At 41.9% G+C, this 25,850-nt stretch overlaps 1 protein-coding gene across 1 annotated transcript in view; it reads left to right on the top strand.

The window, feature by feature from the left end:
• The window catches only part of MTUS1 (microtubule associated scaffold protein 1), a 175,545-nt gene that overhangs the window by 126,500 nt on the left and 23,195 nt on the right, over window positions 1-25,850 (top strand). Inside the window, 2 exon segments of the mRNA XM_021077995.1 lie at window positions 12,030-12,244; window positions 21,644-21,710. Of these exon segments, the coding sequence (XP_020933654.1) occupies window positions 12,030-12,244; window positions 21,644-21,710 (282 nt within the window).

The raw sequence follows: 25,850 nt of genomic DNA, 5'->3' as shown, positions 1-25,850 counted from the left end.
GTGTTAAGTGAATTTTCACTCATAAGAGAGAATGTTTTGATAAGTCTTTAGGAGTTAGACATTGAAAGAGAAAGTCTATCTTAATCTCACAAGTTTCAGAAAACTAAAGTTTTACAGTGCTAAATTGTGTTTTAATGTGGTGTCTGTTTCCACACAAACAAGGAAACTAAATCATACAGTTTGGAGCTGGATTCAGGACGGGAAGTATCACAGAGGTTTTTTTTTTTTATCAGGGGAAAAATGGAGGAAATGGCAAGGAAAACGTAAATGCTCATTTAATTAGGACCATTGAAATATTCTGGTTAATTGGGTTTGGGGTAGTAGAGAATCACCTAGACATGAAAAAATATAGATTGTCATTTTTTAAATTAGCTCTAAATCATGTTAATCATTTTTAAAATTAGCTCTAAATCATGTTTTAGAGCTAAAAATAGTGTTTGTTTGTTTTTTAAATAATATGTGTAGGAGTTCCCATCGTGGCTCAGTGGTAACAAACCCGACTAGTATCCAGGAACACATGGGTTCAATCCCTGGCCTGCCTGCTTAGTGGGTTAAGGATCCAGCGTTGCGGTGAGCTGTGTTGCAGACAAGTCTCGGATCCTATGTTGTTGTAGCTGTGGTGTAGGCCGGCAGCTGCAGCTCTGATTTGACCCCTAGCTTAGGAACTTCCATATGCTGCAAGTGCAACCCTAAAAAGGCAAAAAAAAAAAAAAAAAGTATAGTATATGTATTACTGTTTATTAGGTGAAAAGACATCAGGTGTTTTAAATGTATCCAAAATTGAACAGCATTTTTTTGTATTTGGTTTAAGTGATGCTTTGGGTTATTTTAGCATCTGAAGTTCCTTTATAAAAGGCATCAGTTACATAGCTCTGGGGAAATTTCAGTCTAATAGAGCTTTGTTTTAGGGAAGAGACTAGGCTTTTTGCTATTGTTCCTTTGTGACCTGACTTTTGGCCGTCTCTCAAGTTGCTTTTCCCTAACTGGTTAATATTTTGAGAATGACATTTTTAAGTTTATTGTTTGTGTTACAGAAATTCCTAATGTTGACTGTTTTAACTGGGTATTCTATTTTTTGTTTCTACTCCCTATTGTTTCTAATTCACAATAGGGAGATTTTTTTTTTTTTTTTTTTTTTTTTAAGAGCCACATCTGTGGCATGTGAAAGTTCCCAGGCTAGGGGTCAAATCAGAGCTACAGCTGCCGGCCTACACCACAGCCACAGCGACTCGGGATCTTTAACCCACTGAGCGAGGCCAGGGATGGAGCCCGCATTGTCATGGATCTCAGTTGGGTTCGTTAACCGCTGAGCCACGGAGGGAACTCCCACAATAAGGACATTTTTGAGCCACTTTGGCACACTTGGGCTTTTTTCCCTCAGGTCTTTGGTCTGCATGTGCCTTGTTTCAGCCATGCTGCTTTGCTGAGGGCTGTGCTTGACAAAGAACATGTGATGGCAGCGTGGCTGGGATGGTTTGGGACAGTGTCTGTGGCTCTGGAGCACTGACCCACAGGGACTGGCCGGGCTGGCGCAGTGGTGACATCACCTGTGCTGGCTAGCTCAAAGTGGAAAAGTCACAGAAGAGCCTTTAAAATTCCAAGACTGTAAATGTGCTGGAAGCAGGCACTGCAAGGGGAGGGCCTTGTAGACGTTTTGTTCTTACTTTGCAGATGGTTCTTAGTGGTGACAGAATGTTAGAGCTGGTAATGTGTGCTTCCATGTGGTAAATTAAAAAGGACACCTTGGTGCATGTCACCCTGAAATAAAAAAACCCTGCCTGGTGAAAAGTGGGCCTTGTGATGCCAAGCATCTTTTTAGGTACCTGTTAAATTGGTTAAATCACAATGATTGCTAAGAAAAAACAAAAAAACCTGAAGCCTCCACATGAAGGCTGGCATTTAGTATTTTAGGTAATTTGCTCAATAACCAAGGGCAAAGGCCAGGAGCAGGGCTGTTGTCTTGTGAAACATCACCTCAGTCAGGGCAGTGGGAAGGTGGTTGATATATATATTTTACTCATTTTCTTATGCTCTGAGAAAAGGCCTATCCAGTTTATTCAGATACAGTGTGAGCAAGCGTCACAAAAGATAAGTTCCCAGGCTAGGGGTCGAATCAGAGCTGCAGCCACTGGCCTATGCCACAGCTACAGCAACAGAGTCCCAGCTGCATCTGCGACCTACACTGCTGCTCATGGCAATGCCAATCCTTTAACCCGCTGAGCAAGGCCAGGGATGGAACCCGAATCCTCATTGGTTATCAGTCTGGTTTGTTACCACTGAGCCACAGCAGAAAAAAATCAGATTTTTTTTCTCTACTAAAGTTCATGGTTCTAATGAAATTTTTGCGCGTTAGATGACTAAAAATATTTTCATTTAGCATCTTCAGAATTTTTAATGTTACAGGCCTAAAACTATCACTTGCGAATTTTTGTTGTGTTCCACTTTTACAGTGAGCTTTTTCAGACCTGAAACAAATCCATAAACTTAAGGTGGACTTTTAGATTGTTTAGAAGCCAGCAAATTGATAAAGGTGATAGCTTCTTAACAGCATTACTGAATGTGATGACTTTCTCTTAACTTTTCTTTACAGTTAATAGTTCATTTTAAAAACATGAGTAGCCTTCCCCCGCCACCCCACCCCACCCCCAGCCTCATGGAAAATGTCTAAGGTCAGGTGTGGATTGTTTTACAGGAAAAATTGTCTAAGCAATAATTATCCTGAAATAGGAGTATTTATATGAATATGCTTTCTTTTTTTTCCCCCCCTTTGGTCTTTTTAGGGTTGCACCCTCAGCATATGGAAGTTGCCAGGCTAGGGGTCGAGGACACCACAGCCATGGCCACAGCAAAGCAGATCCGAGCCACATCTGTGACCTACACTGCAGCTCACAGCAGCCCACTGAGTGGGACCAGGGATTGAACCCGTGTCCTCATGAATACTAGTCGGGTTTGTTATTGCTGAGCCACAAAGGGACCTGCAATATGCCTTCTATTCTGTAATCTACTCTTGAAATTAAAAAAGTAAAACCATTTTACATATAATACAAGCCATTGCTGCAATTCCATCAGTATAGTCATGTAAAAATTTAATAGGTGCCCCCATCTCCAGAAGAATTAGCTTGGGTAATTTTTAAAGTTTAAACACTGGGCTTTGCTGAGCTTGTTGGAGTAAAGAAATGCTGTGCCTATCTAGAAGCAGGAAAATATGTGGCTCCTAAATTATGATTACTATGAACTCTTCTAGAGAAACACACAATCAAAGGAACACTGAAAGGGTTTGTATACACTGAAGCTCATAAGTGATGACACAAATTTATTCATTTCTCTCTATCCACCCATCCCATCCTTCCCATGGCTGGATGCCATGGAGTAGGCGTCAGTGCCTTAATTATATGCATGTTGTCAGGTTGAGGGCCTCTCCATCCTTGTCCAGGGGAGTGCTAACTTCCTCTCCTTTCATATAACACTGAATATTAATTTTTAATAAAAACCTTGGTAAGATTGTCCAGGTTTCCATGAGTGTACTGATCATGCTGAAAAAATATGTGTTAATAGACTTGTGTCAGGGGCAACATTCAGGACAGTGAGAAAAAGAGCTGACTTGCCCCTGGGGAAAATGACCTGGCAGACAATTCAATTTGGAAAGCATGCTGGAGCAGGTAAGGTTAGAATGGGCTTTTTTCAGAGAATGAGGAGCCAAGTGTTGGCGAGCTTACCCCGTGCCCCACACCACCCTACACCCTCTGCCCTCTCACCCTCACGGCGCATCTGCTCCTCTTGTGTTATTTCCTAGCTGGAAACTGTGACTTACCCTGGATTCCTCCTGATCGCATTCATCGATTCCTGCCTGTTCTCACTGCCACTGGCCCATGAACTTCCCTCCCCTGGCCTCCCTCTGGAGCTTTCTGATCATCCCCTCAGACCTTCTCTCACTGCATCTCCACCGTCCTTTGTCTCCTATAAGATAAAACCTGTGTGGTGCCCGTGTCTTGCCCCATTTATGCCTCCAGCCACTTCATCTAATTTAATTTCAGGAGTGCTTTGCCGTCAGCACTGAATACCAGGACCTCCCATATCTTTGTACCTTTGTGTTTTCTGGCCTTTTCTGTGTGTCTATCTGCCAAATGTGCAAATAAATGTTCATCTAAACTCTGCCTCTGGCACCCTTTCTTGATGGCCCCAGATCTAGTGTCTCAAATTATCAAATCATGTGGCCTTTGGTGATGGCCTATTTCTGCTTTCGCTGCATAAAAGTTCCTTAAGAACAAGGACCTGTTTGCTAGAAACACATCCAACAGACACTGAATGCACAGTGGTCCTGTAGGTGGTGGTTTCGTAACTGGCTAATTCTTCTTAGCAGGACACACATTTCCTCGTTGTTCATATTTACGACTTTGTTGTCACGGAATGTCTCAGGGCAAACACCCACCATCACATGCTAAGGACATACTGACAGAAGGGATGTGTGTATAGCTGGGTGTCCTTAGGAAGGTTTGAGATGCGTAGGCTCAGATTAAGACAGAAGGTGGGAGTCAGTTGGCTGTCAAGCAGGTGGAGATTTAGGGAATGCTCACCAGCCTGTTGGTTCGTTACCTATGTTTTAATAACCCACAGGCATTCGCTTTCAATGCAGTGTGTAGTAGACAGTACACAGCAGCCAATGGCTGTCCCTTTCACAGCCAATGGATGTGTGAGATTCGAACAGGAAGAGATGAATACCTTAGAAGCAGTTCCTCAGAGATCTGCGATGTCTTCATGCATCCCTGTAGAAGGCCACCCTCCCCTGCCTGCCTCTACCACCCCCCAGGACACCAGGTGGGTCCGCCTGCCCCATAGCAAAGTTACATGGTAGATTTTGATAAATATTTGGTGAGTGAATGAATAGGTCAATAGGTATACAAAAAACTAAGCAAACGTTAGTTGCTAAATGCTATGTATAGTTTTGTGATTTATTCAAGTCAAGGCAAAGTCTCCTAGTTGGTCTTGTCTCTTACTTGATTTTAGTATTTGGAAAGCCAGTGGATTCCGTAAGTGGCTTGTTTTGCCTTAGGATGGATGTGTCCTCAACAGCTAGTAGGTTGGTCCTTGTCTGAATGATTAAGTCTCTCTCAAAAACTGTGTTTAGCCGCATGATGGGGATCCATGTGCTTGAGCCACTCGATCCTGAACAAGTGGGCTATTCTTCTTTTACTCAACTGCTTTAATCCATTAAGCTGCTTTAATTTTTATTAAACTGAGATTTCTGAGTAGAAAGAATAGAGGTAGCAATCAGTGTTACTGAACTCTTTTTAAAGTGAGCAAATGTCTTTGATTCTGGACCTGTGTTTTCCTGATGGAGGTTTCAGTTTCATTGGAATGAATGCCAGGAAGGTCGAATCAGGCATGACAGCGGTAATTATCTTGTCAACACACTTCTGAATCTATGTAGATGTTAACTTTGAACTTTAAGGTTTCTGAGAAAGTTGATTCTTTGAAATCAGACATCCCATCAATAGGTATAATACCCAAAATATTTTATACTTTTAAATGCTGCTGCATTATCAAATGGTGACATATTAATAAAGGGAACATACAGAGCAATGGTTCATGTTAAGCTAACTTCGTATAAATAATGAATTCTCTAGGATTTAAAGAAACCGTTGTTCCCTAGTACTGTGAGGTACTCTAGTTCTGAGTGTTAGGGCTTTGAACATCACTGGAAATTTTGCATCATGAGTGAGGGGCGGGAAGGATGCTAAAACTGGGTCATCAGCTAGCACGTGGTACAACTTTGTCCTCAGGGAGCACAGTATGTGGAGCGGAAGATTGAGGTCACAACATGCTTTTCCAGCTCTAGGTTGAGGGCAGTTCACTTGCTCATTTGCTCTGAGGTTAAAATTTGAAGACATGTACTCTTAAAAAAAATAATGTCAATGTTTTCTTTCCTCTTTAAGTGTAAATCTCTTCCAAGTGTTCATATACAACAGAAGCTGCATTATTTAGATTTCTGTCCATATTCCCCATGGAAGAAACATGGATTGACTATCTTGACTTGATGGCTAAGTGTTAAAGATTGAAGCTCAGAATTAATTTTAATCACCGTTAAAAATATTGAATTTTAATTTTGAATAGGTAGGGTATTTATTCCATGGTTAAACATCTAAAAATGCATTAGAACACCTTGTATCTGTTTCTTTTTCCCCTCTGTGAAAAGGTTAGCATTGTTAGTACTTTTATATGTCTTATGTGATAGTTTTGCTATGAATTTATAAGCAAGAAAAATGTGCTCTTCCATCCTCTTGGTATAATGGGGCACTTCATTTACATTGCTCTTCATTTACCACAGAGGGCTTCCTAGTTCTATGAACAGCTATGACCTTCTACTCTATAAATATGTCATACATTTGCTATTTTTAAAAAATTACACAATGAATTTTATTGCATTTATAGTTGTACAACAGTCATCATAACCAAATTTTATAGCATTTCCATCCCAAACCCCCAGTGCATCCCCCTACCCCACAACCTGTCTCCTTTGGAAACCATAAGTTTTTCTCTTTTTTCTTTCTTTCTTTCTTTCTTTTTTTTTTTTTTTTGCGGGTATGGGTCCTTCGATTGGATGAGCCGGCCTGCACCCAAAGCAAGCAGATGGACATCTGGACCTCCCAGCTACGGCACGGATCTTAAGCTGAGTGAGACTAGGATGAACCTGAGTTCTCATGGATACTAGTCAGTTTCATGAACTACTGACCTGGAAACCATACGGTTTTCAAATTCTGTGAGTTAGTATCTGTTCTACAAAGAAGTTCATTGTGTCCTTTTTTTTAGATTCCACATATAAGTGATAGCATGTGACACTGGTGTCTCACTGTCTGGCTAACTTCACTTAGCATGATAATTTCTAGGTCCATCCATGTTGCTGCAAATGCCATTTTTTTCTTTTTAATGGCTGAGTAATATTACATGTGTATATGTACCACATCTTCTTTACCCAGTCCTCTGTCGATGGACATTGAGGTTGCTTCCATGTCTTGGCTATTGTACATAGTACTGCAATGAACATCGGAGTACATGTATCTTTTCAAGTCATGGTTTCCTCTGGATAGATGCCCAGGAGTGGGATTGTTGGATCAAATGGTAGTTCTATTTTGAGTTTTCTGAGGCATCTCCATACTGTTTTCTACAGTGATTGCACCAATTTGCATTCCCACCAACAGTGTAATAGGGTTCCCTTTTCTCTACACCCTCTCCAGCAATTATTGTTTGTAAGGTGGCCATTATGGCTGGTGTAAGGTGGTACCTCATAGTGGCTTTGATTTGCATTTCTCTAATAATGAGTGGTGTTGAAGATATTTTCATGTGTTTTTTGGCCATCTGTGTCATACATTTATTTAAGCAGACCTCTACTGATGGCATTCAGGTTGTCTCTTAACCTTTTCTTTGCAAACAATTTTGCAACAAAACCCCTTCCGTTTTGCTCCCACAGAGGATAAATCCTTGCTCACCAGCCCTGAATTCAACAGTTTGTTCTAGGGGGTGTTAGAGAAGGCTTCCTACCAAATTTTAATTTCTTACCAAATTGAACATCAATCTGAGTACGTGACACTGAGCAGACAGACATCACCAGAATTGTTTTAAATATCTGAATGAGATTCTCCATGGGTAGCACTGAAAACTGCATCATGATTTGTACAGATCTGATCATTTCTCTTACTTCGTGAGGCGGGGTGTTTGCATTCTAGATGTGGCGTTTGGGGTCGTCATGGCTGGACACTGAGGAACTCAGGCAGACGTGTGTTGTTTCACACTCTTGAAATTGCAGTCCTCGAGCCAAGAACCAGGAGACTTGCATGATTGGAAGGCAGTCACACTCGGACAGTTGATGTTTTCCAGGGTGTACCTTAGCAAAAACGAAGGCTCATTTTAGAGTGATCTTAGCAGCATTCCTAAGAGAGTATTAGGTGCAAGAGAATTTTGCAAACTTTCAGAACAATAGATATGCCTTGACACAGTTAATCGTCCAAAGTGTAGAGAAGAGGACCTTGAGAAGAACAAATGCCATTTTGTTAACAAAAGCTAAAGCAACCACAATATAAGAAAGGAAACATATAGGTACCAACTCACTTGTGACTCTAAGCCATCTGAATTCTCAGCAACAAACCAGGGAGTAGCTTACACTGTTGTACTGACATATCTGAAAAAATTAAGAGTTGGTGGGGGGTGGGTGAAGTGGGGGGGCAGGTGTCAAAAAAAGTACAGACTTGTAGTTATAAATAAGTCATGGGGATGTGATGTTGGCAGCTAAAGTTGACAATACCCTATTCATATTTGATGGCTGCTAAGAGAATATGTCTTAAAAGTTCTCATCACAAGAAAAAATATTTTGTAACTATGTATGTGACTTACTCTGGTGATCATCTCCCAATATACACAAATAGTGAATCATGTTGCACACTGAAACTAATATAATGTTTTGTTTTGGTTTTTTGTCTTTTTAGGGCCATACCTATGGCATATGGAGGTTCTCAGGCTAGGGATCAATCAGAGCTACAGCTGCCAGCCTGTGCCACAGCCACAGCAACACGGGACCCAAGCCGTGTCTGCGACCTAACCATAGCTCACAGCAATGCCAGATCCTTAACCCACTGAGCGAGGCCAGGGATCAATCCTGCGTCCTTATGGATACTAGTCAGCTTCACTTCCACTGGACTACAATGGGAACTCCCCTAATATAATGTTATGTGTCAGTTAATACCACAGTTTTAGGTTGTCAAATTTCAGATGGTGAAAAAAAAGTTTCTTTCAGGAATTTGAAGACACAATGGCATAAGAAAAGCCTTTAATAAAATTTACTGAAGTAAAATAAAAAACTGTCATAATGGATTCAGAGGTCTAAATCAAGCCTTAATTTTTTTTTTTTTTTTTACTTTTTAGGGCTACATCCATGGCATATAGAGTTTCTCAGGCTAGGGTCAAATTGGAGCTATAGCTGCTGGCCTACGCCATAGCCACAGCAATGCAGAGACCCAAGCCTTGTCTGCGACCTACACCACAGCTCATGATAACGCCGGATCCTTAACCCACTGAGCGAGGCCAGGAATCCAGAGTCCTCATGGATGCTAGTCAGATTTCGTTTCCACCGAGGCACAACGGAAACTCCAAGCCTTAATTTTTAAACACTTAAAAAAAACTATTGACAGATTCTTAACATTATATAAATACATTATTTTAAGAGCTGCTATGTCCATTAAGAAACAGTAATCTCTTTAAACCAAAAATAAGTATCTCCCTCTCTTTAAAGTAATGTTAGAAATGGAGTTAACCATTCAATAAGAAAACTAGAAATACAAAGGAAGATATATTATTATATACATATAATCAAGGAAATAACCAAACAATATTACTAAGCAAATACCTTCCTATGGATGTATAAATTCAAAACATCTTGAACACAGCAAAAAATATTTAGTTTTACAAAACATAAATACTTAGCTCCTGCCTAATTCTGGCATAAGAGATAATTTGAAGAAAAAAAATTTGTTGGTGTTACAAAAAGAGTACCTATGCTCTACACTTGAGTGCAAAAAATAATGTTTAATAAGTTAATTTATATTTAATTTATTTGCATAGAAATAACTTATTAGAGTACGACTAGTTAATACTGAAATTCATCTGAGAGACTAGGCAAGAATCTTAAAGAATATTTTCTCCAATGTTAACATAAAATATTCACTTCTTAGATTATATAAATAATTATAACCAAACAGTAAGTATTGGTAGGGCATAGAGCAATGATATCAGTCTAGAAAGTGAACATAGGTTCACTATGTCTACATATGTTTCAATAAGATCTAGATGGTCAAAGAGTTAAAATTGAGTTTTTTGCTCTTCAGTTTGAATAAAATTATATAAAACGTTTTATAAAATATAGATATTTATCTGTATATAGGGTTATTGAAATGAAGAATTAGCAGATAATGGTCTTGGATGAATTAAAATAACATTTTGTTAAGGTTGTTGCATAAATGTTTATTTTTAGTTATACAATACATTGTATCTCCACCCCATCTCCGCTTTCCAAAATGGTGGGAACAGAAGCCTGGGTTCTGACTTAAGAGTCTGTCCCACAGAAGCTGTGAACGCCCAGGCTGGGCCCTTTACATCCTGAAACCCCACCTTCCCAGGGAGGGTTATTGAAAGGATCACAGGGAAAGTGAGAAAACACTGTAAACAGTAAAACATTCTGTAATTATTATATGTTACATGACAGGATTCCTAGGAACATTTTACATTTTAGAAAATGACATAAAGGAATATTATCTCAGACATTGGGGAAAATTGTAAAATATTTAGACTGTTTTTCATTAGTGTGTGGCTATAAAGGCATTCTCCTTTCAGGACTTTAATATCGTGACTGTGAACTTGGTTACTGTCTCTGTCTGCTTGGAAAGTTGCAGTCATTGCTAAACAATGAATAATGATTATCAGTAAAGACTAATAGATACTTTCCCCTCTCTTTAAATGTTGTTAAAACACAATGCATATTTTAGTCATTTTAGAATGAGGATTATGAAGTATTAACACAAATGAGTTTTTGAACCATGGAAGTCTACCATAGAAATAGGAGCCTTTTTCCTGTTTTGTTTTTTTTACTTAAAGTACCCAGTAAGTGTATTTTTGCCATTGGTTCTTGGAACATGAATACTGAGGTTTCTTTATTTTCCTTCAAGAAATCACTGTTTTATTCTCCTTAAAAAATTAAAGACGTTCTCGCTGTGGCTTAGTGGGTTAAGAACCTGACATAGGGTCCTTGAGTGAGGATGCGGGTTTGATCCCTGGCCTTGCTCGGCAGGTCAAAGATACAGTATTGCCTCGAGCTGCAGTGTAGGTCACAGATGTGGCTCTGACCTGTGGCTGTGGTGTAGGCCAGCGGATGCAGCTCCAATGCAACCCCTAGCCCAGGAAGTCCCATATGTCCCAATGTGGCCGTAAAAGGGGGGGGGGGGAATAAAACACTTTTAAAATTACTGTTTATAAAATTGGCTTAGATTTGTCTCTCACCTCAAAAAACAGAGGCCCTAGGGAATGACTGTGAGAATAAAGAATTTTTAAGTTTTTGTCTTTTTTTTTCAGATTTAGATTTGTTCTGGTTATAATTTAGCTTATTTCAAGAGTTAAGCAGCTTGTTTCCTGTTTTTCCAATTCTTTTTGATATTTAAAGTGACTGAGACATTTGGACTGGCTCCAGAACAGAACAGTGTTTTCATTTAAAATAGAGTAATTCCCAAGACACCGTGCCATGGGAAGTGAATAGTCACTTAGCACAGACTCTTAGATGGATTTGGAGTGTTAGCATGTGCTTAAAACAAAAATTTTTTAAAGCCGTATGACTGTTTGAAGGGGGAAAAGAAACAACAAAGCTTGTATTTGATAGAAAATATAATAATATAGTCCAAAGAGTGTAATTCTCTTAGCAGTGAACATATAAAATGTAAAATGTGCGTAGATTTTCATTTATCAGAGTTTAGGAAATGACTCATCTATAATATAAATCTTTGTAAGGACCAGACCATCAGCAGGGAAAGGACAGGAAGTTGGCAGGAAATATGTAGGAAGAGGGAAAGGCATATTTAAAGTCAATCATTTGTGTGGGGTTTTTTGGTTTGTTTTTTTGTTTTTTTTTCCTGTTTGTGGGATCAGGAGACACAGTCAGGGTGCTTGTCACCGTCAGGTTTCTGTACAGGTTTACCCGAGAGATGAGAAACTATGAAATCAACATTATTTTGCACACAGTTTTCGTATGTCTGGCTTGGTAAATCTATTTCATGCCCCTCATTCTCTGCCCAGTGTATACATCATTTTAGGTCAGAACTAAAGCCGTGGTCTGTATTTGAGCATCTAGATGCTTGACCTCCGTTCTCATCCATATGCTTTCCTTATGTAAACCTAAGGGCATTTCTGTGGCTTATCTAGTTGTTTGTGAGCCCCAAAGGTAGTGGCGATAGAAAGTTAGTCACATATTTTCCTACCTATATTAATTTCCTTTGCAGTTGAGAAGGGCAGGCAAAAGAATGCCAGAAGTTTATGTATCCAGACCCAGACCTCTCCAGATGTGCTGTCCTCGGAAAAAACACTCGAGTTGGCACAGTTTAAGACAAAATGCGAGAAGCAAAGTGGATGTATCCTGCAGCTCAAGCAGCTGCTCTCCTGCGGCAACGCCAAGTTTGAAGCATTAACGGTTGTGATTCAGCACCTCCTCTCCGAGGTAAGGATGTGTCCACCCTTGTCCTTTCACTAAGGTGGGTGTGGGGCACAGGGGAGGGGTAATGCCCCTGTCTTGTGACCGTCTTTGCGTTAATAACAAATGATCACATGGAATTCATCCAGTTGGGCTTTTGCTAACTCACTTTGAGATCTCTGATCTCTCTAGAAGTCTGGAATTGACACGTTTCTAAGTCCTCCTTTTTCGCTGGAGCCTGAGACCAACATCAATGAAAAGCTAATTGTCTGCCAAACGTCTGTATACCCCTAGACTGTATTAACACTGCTGATAAAAATTAATCGATCTAAGAAACAAGTGGAAAAGTTTATTTGAGCCATATTGAGGGTTTTAACTGGGAACAGCATCTGAGATAGCTTCAAAACTGTTCCGCCCTTTGGAAGTCAAGGCACAGGTATATAAATTTTTTGAGACAGAGGAATGTATGTTAGATGACGTATTATTGACAGTTTACACAAACCAGATGTGCAAGCGCAAAGAGGTAGGTCCTTGTGACCTTTTACAAGATCCAGAGGGAATGTTATCTTTAAGGAGTTGTCTTGTTGATTCTAGGAGAGGTTGCTTTTTATGGTTGAGCAGGTATTTCTGCCCATGGGGGAGGTTTGGTCCATGTATAATGCAGATAGACATACAGCCGCACTGGATTGGGGGGGAGTAGAGAAACTTCTTGTAGATTTAAATTGTCCTTGACTTGGCATAAAAATATGGATTTTGGAGTTCCTGTCGTGGCGCAGTGGTTAACGAATCCAACTAGGAACATGAGGTTGCGGGTTCGGTCCCTGCCCTTGCTCAGTGGGTTGACGATCCGGCGTTGCTGTGAGCTGTGGTGTAGGTTGCAGACACGGCTGGATCCGCGTTGCTGTGGCTCTGGCATGGCTGGTGGCTGCAGCTCTGATTAGACCCCTAACCTGGGAACCTCCATATGCAGTGGGAGTGGCCCAAGAAAAGGCAAAAAGACAAAAAAAAAAAAAAAAAAGATTTTATTTCACAGCATTAACATTGTTTCACCTAATTTTTTGTCTAACTCTATGTAGCTTTCCATAGCACACTGAGCTTAAAGTTTTGAAAAATGAGGTTGATTATATTTATGGGTGGAAGAACACTTTTGAGATAACTCCCAGTACTGGTCTGGGAATTCTTCAGAATTTCATTCCTAAAATAGTCTGTGGTACAACCAACACGAAACAGATTTTCTTGGCTTACTTATTACTCTTTCTTGATATTCTACAAGGATGTTAATTTAGGAACTGGTTAAAATTCATTGAGAAAACCAAGTTTCTATGAATATGTGCTACTGGCATCCCTAGCAACAAAAAGTAGAGTTATTTAAAGGGAAATGACTGAGTTTGAGCTCTTCTTTTTTTTTTTTTTTTTTTGGCCCTCCCCAGCAGATGGACGTTCCCAGGCCAGGGATTGAATCGTACGCCACAACTGCAGCAATGCCACAGCAGGAACTCCAGCTTGAGCTCTTTAGATATTTTTTGATCACCACTTTAAAGGTGAGGGCACATGATATCTCAAGAGAAAACTGTTGGGAGTTTTCAGGTGGCTCAGCAGCTTAAGGACCCTGCACTGTCATTGCTGTGGCACAGGTTCAATCCCAGGCCCGTGAACTTCTGCATGCTACCAGTGCAGTCAAAAAAAAAAAAAAAAAGAAGAAGAAAAACTCTTCAGTGTGTTTCTTCTGTAGTTAGGTTCAACCCAACAAACCTATATTCATTTCTTACAGAGGCTATTTGGATGTGGTTTCCTGTCTGGGCATGGGAGACAGAGGTGAATGAGACTTAGTCTGTGCCTTTGATGAGCTCCCAAGCTAGTACAGTTTAAATCAGTATTTGGTGAATATTTTACAGTTTTGTTCAAATGTATACATATATAGAGAGAGAGATGGGGGGGGGGGGGGAGAGAGAGGAGAGACAGAGACACTTGTCTAGTTTTAAAATTATAGTAGTATGGGAGTTCCCATGTGGTGCAGCGGAAATGAATCCGACTAGGAACCATGAGGTTGCGGGTTCAATCCCTGGCCTTGCTTAGTGGATTAAGGATCTGGCCTTGCCATGAGTGTGGTGTAGGTCACAGACGCGGATCCTACGTTGGTGTGGCTGTGGTGTAGGCCGGCCGCTATAGCTCCAATTCGACCCCTAGCCTGGGAATCTCTATATGCTGTTGCTGTGGCCCTAAAAAGGAAAAAAAGAAAAAAGAAAGAAAGAAAAAGGAAAATTACAGTAGTATGCAATATTTTTGTTGTTCTTTAATGTGTAAGAAAGGAATTTGAGAGTTGGCTTATATGACCAAGTAAGTTAAACTGGAAACTTCATAATATCAAATGTGAGGAGCAATTAGTTTATCTAGTGATAAACCAATTATTTATTTTCCTGTCGCTAGCCTAGCAACCCCATGTTCAGTCTTTTCTCTTCTTTATCCCCTGCACAAATGCAGTCAAGTCTGGATGGTTTGAACACTCATCCCACCGTGTTCCTCCCTTACTTTATCCTTCTTTCCCATTTCCATGATGCCAACTTTGTCCAAGCCCTGGACGACTGTGCCCTAGATTATGATGATAACAACGCATCTTCACGTTTGCCCTCTCTCCCATAGACTCCATCCAAAGCACTGCTAACAGAGTCATCTTTCCAAAGTATGCCACTCTGCTGATTCACACCTTCGGCGCTTCTCCGTTTTCTAATAGCTGATCTGCCCAGTATGGGAGCCACTAGCCTAATGAAGCTATTGAGCATTTGAAGTGTAGTCAGGCTGAGTGGGATATGCAATAAGTTTTGTACATTTGGGTTTGGAAGATGATACCAAAAAAAGGATGTGTAAATAATCGCATTAGTAATTTTTCTATTGACTGTATATTGAAGTGATAGCTCGGATATACTGGGTTAAATAAAATATTAATATTATTTTAACCTTTAAAAATTTTTTGTCTTTTTTTTTTTTGCTTTTTTTGAGGGCCGCACCTGTGGCATATGGAAGTTCCCAGGCTAGGGGTTGAATCAGAGCTACAGCTGCCAGCCTATAGCACAGCCACAGCAACACCAGATCCGAGCCTCGTCTGTGACCTACACCACAGCTTACGGCAATGCCGGATCCTTAATCCACTGAGTGAGGCCGGGGATGGAACCCGCAACCTCATGGTTCCTAGTCGGATTCGTTTCTGCTGCGCCACGATGGGAACTCCTAACCTTTAAAATTTTTTAAATTGTGGCTACTAGGGAATTATGTACATGGCTCACATTATATTTCTTTTGGATGATCTGGTATGTAACTTGGAATATATCTGTAATTTGGCACCAGCTGTACAATCATATAATCATGAAGGTAAAGGAGAAGCAAGAGGGATTTAGCATTTGTTGCATATTTACTAAGTACTAGACATTTGGGCAGGGAGAATGCTGCATCTGTGCATATGAAAGTTCCCTGGCCAGGGATTGAATCTAGGCCACAGCTGTGGCAATGCCAGACCCTTAAACTACTGTGCCACAGCGGGAACTCAGTGCCAGATATTTTTTTCTTAATAAAATCCCCTCTAAGAACCCAAGTTGGAATTTACAAGTAAATGAGGCATAGAGCTGTTAAAGTAACCTAACTATAATTAGGCAGCTGAGAAGTGGGAGGATCAGGACTTGAACCCAGGCCTTGGACACTGTGAACTCAAAATCCCCTACAAACTTCTCGGTTTATTCATCCTTTCTTCAAATACCATTACAGGTTGACCCCCTTCTCCCTAATACCTACATGATCAGATGTTTCTTATAGTAGCATCGCCTTACTACCTGGATTTAATGTACGTGGATTCCCTATGCAAGCAATCAAAGTTAAAGACGCGAATGAAATAGATGAGGCAGCCCTACCTTCCATGCCTCTCAGTGAGCCAAGGCCGGGAGTGGATGTGCCGTGGACCACAGCCCACTCTTCTTCGGCTGTGTCCTCAGCCCCTCACACCGCCTGTGGCTGACCCTTCCATGTTCCACGTGGTCCTAGTGTTTAAAGACACTTCCCTCCCGTATGACAGGGCCTGTAAACATAAGCCAAACCTTTGCCAGCTCCTCAGTTAGAGAGAGATGAGATCCAGCACTAGAGAAAACATTCCACTGGTTTGGGCACTCAGAGCTGCTTCCGTCCACAGTAGGGAAACTCTTAATGAGTTTAGTGGATACTTGTCCTGTATATAAATTTCCTCTTATACCCAGTTCAGCTCCCAAGGCCTGTGTCATTGTGACTCCCTTGAATTTCTTGAAATTCAGCTCAAAAATGCTCTCTTTCAAGAAGACGTTCCTGGTCCTTCTAGCTCCATGTTGTATCTACCCTCTAGTTTCCAGGAGCGCTTCTGTTTCTCTGTCATTCTTCTGCCTTATCTGTAACCATTTCACAGCTGTTTTTTTTTTTTAACTTTTTAAGGCAGGAAGCTCTCTGAGAGCAGGATCTGTGTCTGGTTCTTTGTTAGGAAATCACCCCCAGCTGCTACGGCAGTGCCTTACCCATGATAGATAACACAGTGTGTATCTATCTGAATGAACAAATGGATGGAATCCCAGGTGTAAGATGAACATATAAAGTCTTTATGTAAATTTTTTTTTGCTCTTTTCAGCTCTTTATAATCAGCAAATATTTACTGATTGCTTAATGTATACAGGGCACTGTTATAAAACAGTTGGAAAGGGAAGCTATAACCAGGGGAAAAGTTAAGCAGTTTTTTCAAAATAATTTTTACTTAACCCTTTAGTTCTCTGTACACATTACACAGGTGATGGATGGACAGGTGTGTAGGTAGGTGGGTATCGATTGTAGATCGAGATTGATCTCTATATACATATACCTTGTTATTGCTTACTACTTCTAAATGGTTTGAGAGCATGAAGTTATGGGAAAGAAAATGGTCAATTATAGGGAATCCTGGAACTATCACTTTTGTTGCAACTGTTTAATAACTACAACTCTAGTGGCAAACACCATTACATAGCAGAAGTTCTAGTAAATGTTCATGAATCAGGAAACCAATACCCACCGTTTCTCAAAGGACACACTATTGTTTCAGTTTGTTCTAATCCCTGGTTTACCCTTGCACAGCGTACAGTGTTCTGTACAGACAGACCACGTGAAGGACACTTGGTCATGATCCCAATTTCTTCATAAAAGGGTACATTGGGGAGTTTCTAGGTGCACCTGAACAGGACAGAGGTCACCCCTGCCAAACCTCTGATGAGTCATTCAGTGTGCCTCCCTCTATTTTTGAACGTGGACTCTAACCTAAAGTAGCACCTAAACAGAGATGAATTTTGAATGACAGCAGACTGTAAGTAAAAATGTCTCGGCACAAAAAAAGTGGCCACAACTCCTTGTGTGATGGGGGAGGAGCTCAGAGATGGCTCGCAGCTGAGCCATCGAGGCGGCTCTTTGCTGCAAAATCCCCTGTGCTGGTGATGCACTCCCCAGCTAGCAAACTAAGGCCCACTGATGGGACCACAGCCAGAGACTAAGTGCCCATGTCCCAGGGACTCCTAATTAAATGATGGTGAATCCATTTTTTTTTTTTTTTCTTCTTGGAGCACTTCATATATTTAATGCATGAGTATAAAAGCATCTTTCTGGCCAGATTCCCACCTCCCCCACCCCACCCCTTTTTTTTTTTCACATTGAGTAGAATCCAACATGTTACAATACAAAGAGAATTAAATAAACTTGTTATCTGGACCAGAAGGAGTTTATCATCTAAGACAGAAACACTGATATAGGGGCAGCTAAATAGAAAGAACAGGCAATCCATGTCTAGGTGACAAAACACATTTTATCGTCTGCAAATAAGGGGTAAATGTCTTAAGGGGCAAGCAACCAGGAGAGTCGGGTGACTTAGCACTGAGTGTGTGTCTGTTATGGTATGGGCAGTGTGGTCGGCATTTCACAAGGGTCATGTTTAAAGCCCTTGAATACTCCATTCTCCTGTATTGCTTCCCCTCATCTGCCCTGAGTATTGGGCCTGGACATTTTGTATCTACCTAGGTCCCAAGCATCTTGATGCAGGAACTGTGTCTTAAATTTTTTCCATATTTTCCCAGCATCTGGAATGATACTTGGTTAATTGGTACTTGGTAATAACTTGCCTACCGATTCAGAAGGATAAATGTCCTGTCTAGACATGTGGAAGAAGGAGGTGGCATGATTGACAGTATTCCCTGAAGGTTTATAACATGGGCAGATACACAGAGGACTGGGCATTTGTGGAAGTGGGACATGCATGGAGAGTGTGATTTGGACAGAAGAAGAGTAGGGCGTCTAAACAGGTTCATGGATGTTGATTTTTTTATGTGCTCAGTGGAAGACACTTGTTGATCAAGGGCATTTATATGTACCAAGAATATGGGATAACAATCTCCCAGTCCTCTGCAAAGCAATGTGGAGGGACGGATGTTTCCATAGTTCAGGAATGCGTTGGCAAGGATTAGGACAGGGTGGAGGCAGCACCAACAGAGAAAGTGCAAAGGATTCAAGACACACAAAGGAAGAACTGACTGACTTTGGCACAACCCATTTGACAAGAGTCCGAAATGACCTCATGGTTTTCCTGTTACTGTCCCTGGGATTGACTGAGGTTGGAAGAGATCAGTGACTTCTGGGCATTGAGGAAGGTTGAGTGCTGTGGACCTGGGGAAATAGCCACACGGGTACAGTCACCTCTTGGCATCTGTGGGGATTGCGTCCAGCACCCCAGCCTTCAACACATAACAAAACCCATGGATGCTCAAGCTCCTCCTGTAAGATACAGTTTGGTCCTCTGACCCCCCAGGTTCCACATCAGCCAGCCTCAGATTTTGACTATTGAAATTGCATGTCCCTCAAAGCCCTTTAATAAGCAAAAAGATCGCCTGATAGATATTGGTGATAGGATGTAAAAATTCTCACAGAATAACTCCTGGAAATTACATACCAACTTAATGTTTCATATTTGAAAATATATGAAATAAATATATAAATAAATTTCCATATCTATGAAAAGTGACGTAACTTCTTGCCAGCTTTCCCTTCTATTAGCGATTTAGCTGCTATTGGAAAAGGGTGAATTTTCAGCAAGGTCACCAAATGTGTTACAGATTGAGCGAAGATATCTAGTAAAGGTGTTTTCTTGTCACTCAAGCGACGAAATTTGCTGATACTTACTTGAACTAAATTATGAAGGTGACAAAATTAAGGCCTAAATCTGAGCTCAAGAAAGGTACACAGGTGTATGGGATTTCTTTTTGGGGTGATGAAAATGTTCTAAAATTCTGTTAGGTGATGGTTGCACCACTGTATAACTCTGTGAAAACACTAAAAAGCATGGACTTGTACACTTTAAGTGGATGAATTATATGCTATGTGAATTATATCTCAAAGCTGTCATTTAAAAAAGTATACAGTATATGTATTCTTTATTTTCTTCCATTTTTATCCAGGTTAGTTTTCCTCAAACTTTAATTTTTATGTTAGAAAACTCATTACTTATTCACTTTAAAAACCTGGATTTACTGATTTATGATTTCAGAATAGTTTAATACTACGTTTTAAATGCCATTAAGGCCAAAACGTACTCATTGAGGAAGTGTTTCTTAAATTCCAGTTACTGTTAAATGTCCACAGCAGTGCTAGTATGTTGTTAACTTAGCCCTTTTGTGAGAGACTACTACAAAGAAAAAAAGTCAAAGCCATAAAACATATCTGATCTCCAGTTCTCAAATCTGCATGTCACACTTAAAATGCCAGTGGGCCGTGTTCTAAGCATTCCCATTATTTTTTCCGGGAAACATCATTCATTTTATAACGTCGTTGTAAATTCTAAGTCACAACACATTCCCCCACCTCATTCATTGCTCACTTAGTATAGAGGTTTGGGAGAACAAATTTCCCTTTTCTATTAGCAAGTATGATCATGTAATGACCTCAATTAGAAAGGGGAATAAAAAGACTCACAAATCTAAAAATAACTCCATTATCCACGCAGAGGAGGGCGGTTTTTCTTTCCACTGTACCAGCCGATATTTAAGTAAGTGGCCATCGATCAGTCTAACGTCTGGCTCTCGTTTCTCATAAATGATGGGCTGTGGCTTTAAGTAATCGCAGGCTGCTTGTGCCAAAGGCAGAAGCTGCAGCATCAGCTCCTGTGCGGGGAGAGGCGTCTGAGGCACCCGGTAACCTGCAGGACGCAAGCACGGCCGACCCCGGGCCAACGGCGCTCCTCCCGCTGCAGCTCTGAATGTAGGCAGACCGGCCTGGTGGGTGGTGCGGCCACCTGTGTACTCCTTGGACGGTGCGGGGGGCGGGGGGAAGCTGGAGACGGAAGCTGGAAAATGGGCTGCTCCGGCAGCAAAATGTGCCTCTATCCTCCATGTGCGGCAACAAGGGTAATTAGTATTTGTTTTTAGTGCTTTTCTGGAAGAATTTCAGGGACCGAGGCAGAGGTTTAGGGGGAAATGCTTTGAATGACAAGCAACTCTTGCCTGCAAAGGCCGGTCGCCGGTCTCCGGATCTCTGCAACACTGAACCAGATGCCTCGGGAGCTCTGGCTGGGGGATCTTAGGGAGGGCATTTCCCGAGAGCTCTGAATTCCGCCCTTTCCTTCCTAACGCGCTGGTGGTAGGGAATCTGCCTTTTAAGAAACTACCTAATGGCTGTATTCGTATGCATGTCTGTATGCTTGCTCTGAGTTGCTGGCAACTTGGAAATTGTTCTCTTTTGTAAGACTGATCATTGCTTGTTTGATTCTGAAACAGCCGGCTGGCTTTATTTAATTCATTTCTCTAACATCTCCTTAGAATTATAGCTGAACCTTAGATCATCCTTAGAAAACAGTATGTAGATGAGTAAAACTAACTTGATTTTGTCTTTAAAGGGTTATTTTTTTGTGCCATGGCTCTGTGATAGACTTTGTATCTTCCCTTTAGCAGTAAAGAATTGGCCTCATAAGGAAAGTTTTTTATTTGCAAATATAGGACAAAGTACATACAAGTGTGTATGTTTAGAACATTAAATATTTATCTCAAACTGATTAGGCCTTTATTACCCTTGGAGGAGAATGCATTACGTCTTGAGTACAGTATGCATTAGCTGAAAGGGTCTGCGACTGGCAATGAAGCATGGCTCAAAGTAAACATTTTTAAATGGGCTGGTCAGTGCCTCCAATGAAAGTGTCACGAGGACCTGAGAAAATACAGATTTTTGAAACATGGATTTCCTTAACAACTAAGGGACATCTGTGTTTTTTTAACAACACAGACTGTCGGCCTCAGTGATTCATATCTTGGCTTCTCAATTCTGAGTCTCGTTTTCCTGGTGATAACGAATGTGTGTGTGCTTTACTGAAAGGGACCCTCTTGAAAACATGAGTAACTTGATGTGTGTTTTCCACAGCGGGAGGAAGCACTGAAACAACACAAAGCCCTGTCTCAAGAACTTGTTAACCTCCGGGGAGAGCTAGGTAAGAGATTTTTTTTTCTTTCCTCTTCTTCTTTTTTTTTTTTTTAGCAAGTTTTGTGGGACGAGGGAAAAATGTGATTCTCTGCAGGGTGGCCTGAGTTGCACGCTGGTGCAAACACCATCATGTCGACATTTCTTTTGAATCTCGGCAGCTTGGCCTCAAGTTCACAGAATTCCAGGCACGGATCTGACTAAGCTTAGTAGAGCTTCTGATGACCAAAACATTTCTCTTCCTGAAGAGAGGGACAGAATGGTTTCTGCAATTGTGTGGATTCCTGTTAAATAATTCTATCGGTTGTTTTTTCTTTTCATATTAACGAGTGGTGAGAAAATTCCCTTTCTCATAGCAATAATGATATTACCCTTCTTGGGTGGTTTGTGAGTAGTGAGTGTAAAGTTAGAAGGGGGGTAGCTATCTGAAGAAGGCACATTCTGTAGTTATTGGACAGGGCCTGGTGGTGAGTAAGGACCCACTTTCCCAGAAAGCCATGTGCCTCTGACACTGTGGCACTTGCCGCTGGTGCTCCAGTTCCCAGGCTGAATTGTGTTCTAGCTCTTGTCTCTCCTGGAAGAGTCCTGGGTTCTCGCAACAGAACCAATCCTGCCTTTCCCAGCTCAGCTAGTGTGTTGGAGCTTTGGAGGCACCACAGCCCTAGAGAATCAGTTCCTGCTTTAGTGTCAGCCAGGTCTGGAGTAGCTCACTGAAAGGCCGAATGCCTTGCCCTTTGCGGGTTTTCTGTGTGTTTGCTGAGAGTGTGTAGTTTTGTGTGTACATAACACAAAGGCAACAGTCAGAGATGAAAATTTTGTTCGTCTAGTTCCAGGAGAAACTGCTCATTTTTCTTTGGACAACACCAGAGTTTAAACATTGTCAATGAAATTAGCTAGACTTGAATATTCTGTAAGTCATCCCGCCCCACCCCCCACCTGGGGGGCAAAGATCAAATCGCCACGAATGTGGGGTGAGAACTTCTCTCTCTATTCCTCTTGCTTTTCACTTCCTGATTGGGCCAGGGCGGGGGTGGAGTGGGGGTGGGGGGCTGTGTATGTGGTGGTGGGGTGGCAATGCTAAACCATTAGCTCACCCCCAGATTCATAATACCTCGTCCAGGACATCATTTTCTCCTGACCTTAGGAAGGACTCTTGATGGAAAAGTAATTTTAAGACAGATGGAACTTCAGGCCCCCAAACACTTGAGAGTTCTAGGAAAACAGCTCAAGGAGACCACAGATAAGAAACAGTGCACTCTGATTCAACCCCCTAGGCTGGGAACCTCCACATGCCCTAAAAAGTGAGTGCAGCCCTAAAAAGACAAAAACAAACAAAAAACTCCGCAGCTCTGAGAGACATGTAAGGCTCTCTGCTGGGCTACCTCCGTTGACTGCTGCCATTTTGGTTGCCTACATGGCCACCTTAATTTGCTTTTGTCGATGCCTTAAATAAGGTCATGGATATGGGTTAGCAGATGAGGAAAGAGGCCTTCTCTGTGTGTCTCAGGGTCCATTCTAACCCACTGGGGGTGAAAAGGAGCCTACCTGGAGGTTCACATTTCAGCCTCTCTGCAGGATGAGGCAGAAACACCCAGGGAACACTGTTCTATTGAGTCATTTGAATGGGGCCGTCCTCTTGTCACCTCTTAGTGGGTGGCACAATTCAGGGCTTTCAGTGGGGACCCAGCTACTCAGCACCCCTAGTCCGTCTCTTGGGCCACAGGAAATGCCATGGCCATTTGTACCCACTCTTCTCTTCCTGTGATAAAGAGAGGGTGCCCTCGGGTGGCTTTCTTGTGGCTCTTGAGGTGTCAGGATTCAGTGGCTGGCCCAGCCCGTATCATCTGGTCACCCAAGGCCAGACCCACCAGAACTGTGTCCTTACTGCTGTTGAATCAGATCGAATTGCTCCAGTAACAGCATAGGGCATTTGGGCTAGGGTTTTGGTTCTACCCAGGGAGAGAAGAGAAGCCTTTAAATTGTTTTTCTGATGAAACACTTCAGGAAGAATGTTCTCAAAGCGGCCAATTTGAGTGATCATGGCATGAGCTGCCATGGAAATAAATAAGTTTACATAGCAAAGTTTACAGCTCAGTTTTAAAATCTGACGCAGTGGGACGAAGCAGTTAGACTGTGTGGTCCCACTATCCAGGTTCATATCTTTGGTAGTTGGGTGACCCCAGCGCAAGATCCTAATACACGTCTTCCGTCCCAGTTTCATTCTCTGTATGATGGGAGTGATCATCGTCTGTCTCAAGGGCAGCCACTGGGATTGCATGAGGTAACTGTGTGGCAAAGCATCCGCCACCAAGACTTCACGGCTATTAAATTCTGGGTATGAAGATGCATGCAGTTTGTATTTGCTAACGTGTGAGGGCAGAGACTGCACTGCAGAAAGGAATTGTAATTTGAACAAATATCATTAGAGATCCCTCAGGACAGGCTGTTTTTTCTCTTCACATTGAAATGGAAGTGAGATGCGATGGGTCCCCCCTTCCTGATCCATTAGAAGGTCTTGGGGTGTGGGGTCCACACTCTAGGTTGTGATTCATCCACTCCTAGTTAGATGTTACCTGGCTTGAGGACAGTTTCCTCGCTGGTAATATGCAGTTAAAATGTATTTTGCTGGATCATCGTGGAGCTTGAACAAGATGGTAATACCTATGTGGCAGCAGGCATAGTGCCTGCTCTGTCACAGGGAACTCAAGAGGGCCGCCACCATGGTGCCCTAGGTACACCCCCCGCCCTCGACGCATGCAGGATTGCTGCTGTCACTTTCCTATTAAGTTTTCTTTACTTTCTCTACGAAAATTGAGGCCAGGTTCCCAAAATACAAAGAATAAATGATGACTCATAAACTCAAGGGCACTGAAACCCAAGAAAGGTCGGCACTTTTGTTGCTGTTGTTCGCTTCCCTCTCTTCTGCCTCCTCCGCGTCCCTTCCCCTCCCCTTCAAAAGTCCGCGCTTGTGATCTTCAAATCGCTTGTGATCTTCAAATCGGACTGCCTAGAGCTGTCCCTTCCACTGAATGACTTTACCACTCTCGTCTCTCTTGTCACCCCAACAAGTGTCTTCTGCTGCCAGGTTACCCCCAGCTTCCCTCCAGTGCAGCCCACGTGGTGTCTCTGCCACTGAGCCACACCCTCATGGAACAGCTTACCATTTACTTTTTTTTTTTTTTTTCTTTTGAGGGCCACACCCACGGCATATGGAGATTCCCAGCCTAGGGGTCTAATCGGAGCTGTTGCCACCAGCCACAGCCACAGCAATGCCAGATCCGAGCTGCATCTGCGACCTACACCACAGCTCACGGCAACACTGGATCCCACTGAGTGAGGCCAGGGATCAGAACCTGCAACCTCGTGGTTCCTAGTTGGGTTTGCCTCCACTGAGCCACGACGGAAACTCCTCACCATTTACTTCGGTAGAAACGCATGAGAAACCGCTGTCGGTCTGCTCAGAACAAAACCGTGCGGTTCCCTTGGTCCCAGAGAGCCTTGATATGTTGCATTTGTGTGTTTACTAAACCTTGTGTTTTCCTGTTGTCTTCAGACTGTAAACTCTTGAATTGCAGAGATTCATTCCTGCTTCTGTGAAAAAAAAATATATAATATGCTTTCCATTTTCATGGGTAATTGATGAAATATTTATGGGCATTTTAGGTTTTCAAATTTCTTTTTATTTAAGGACAGTATGTGAAAATTAATGAAAATTGTGCACGAAGAGAAACAGACCATAGTTTCATTACCCTGCCATAATTTATTTTGGCCCATTCTTTTGTATATAGGAATAGGAGTTCCCCTTGTGGCACACCAGAAACAAATCCAAGTAGTATCCATGAGGATGTGGGTTCGATTCCTGTTCAGTGGATTAAGGATCTGGTGTTGCTGTGGCTGTGGTGTAGGCTGGCAGCTATAGCTCTGATTTGATCCCTAGCCTTGGAACCTCCTGCACCATATGCCACAGGTGCAGTCCTACAAAGCTAAAAAACACACAACTTTGTACTTTTTTTTTTTTTTTTTTTTTCCTGTTTTGGCCACCCTCTGCCACAGTTGTGATATGTGCTGCAGCTGCAGCAACACAGGATCCTTTAACCTACTGTGCCAGGCTGGATCAAACCTGTGTCCTGGTACTGCAGAGACAGCGCTA

Source organism: Sus scrofa, chromosome 17, assembly GCF_000003025.6.
Source record: "Sus scrofa isolate TJ Tabasco breed Duroc chromosome 17, Sscrofa11.1, whole genome shotgun sequence".
NCBI lineage: Eukaryota > Metazoa > Chordata > Mammalia > Artiodactyla > Suidae > Sus > Sus scrofa.
The sequence above is the reverse complement of the archived record's forward strand: the minus strand, read 5'-3'. Positions and strand labels throughout refer to the sequence as shown.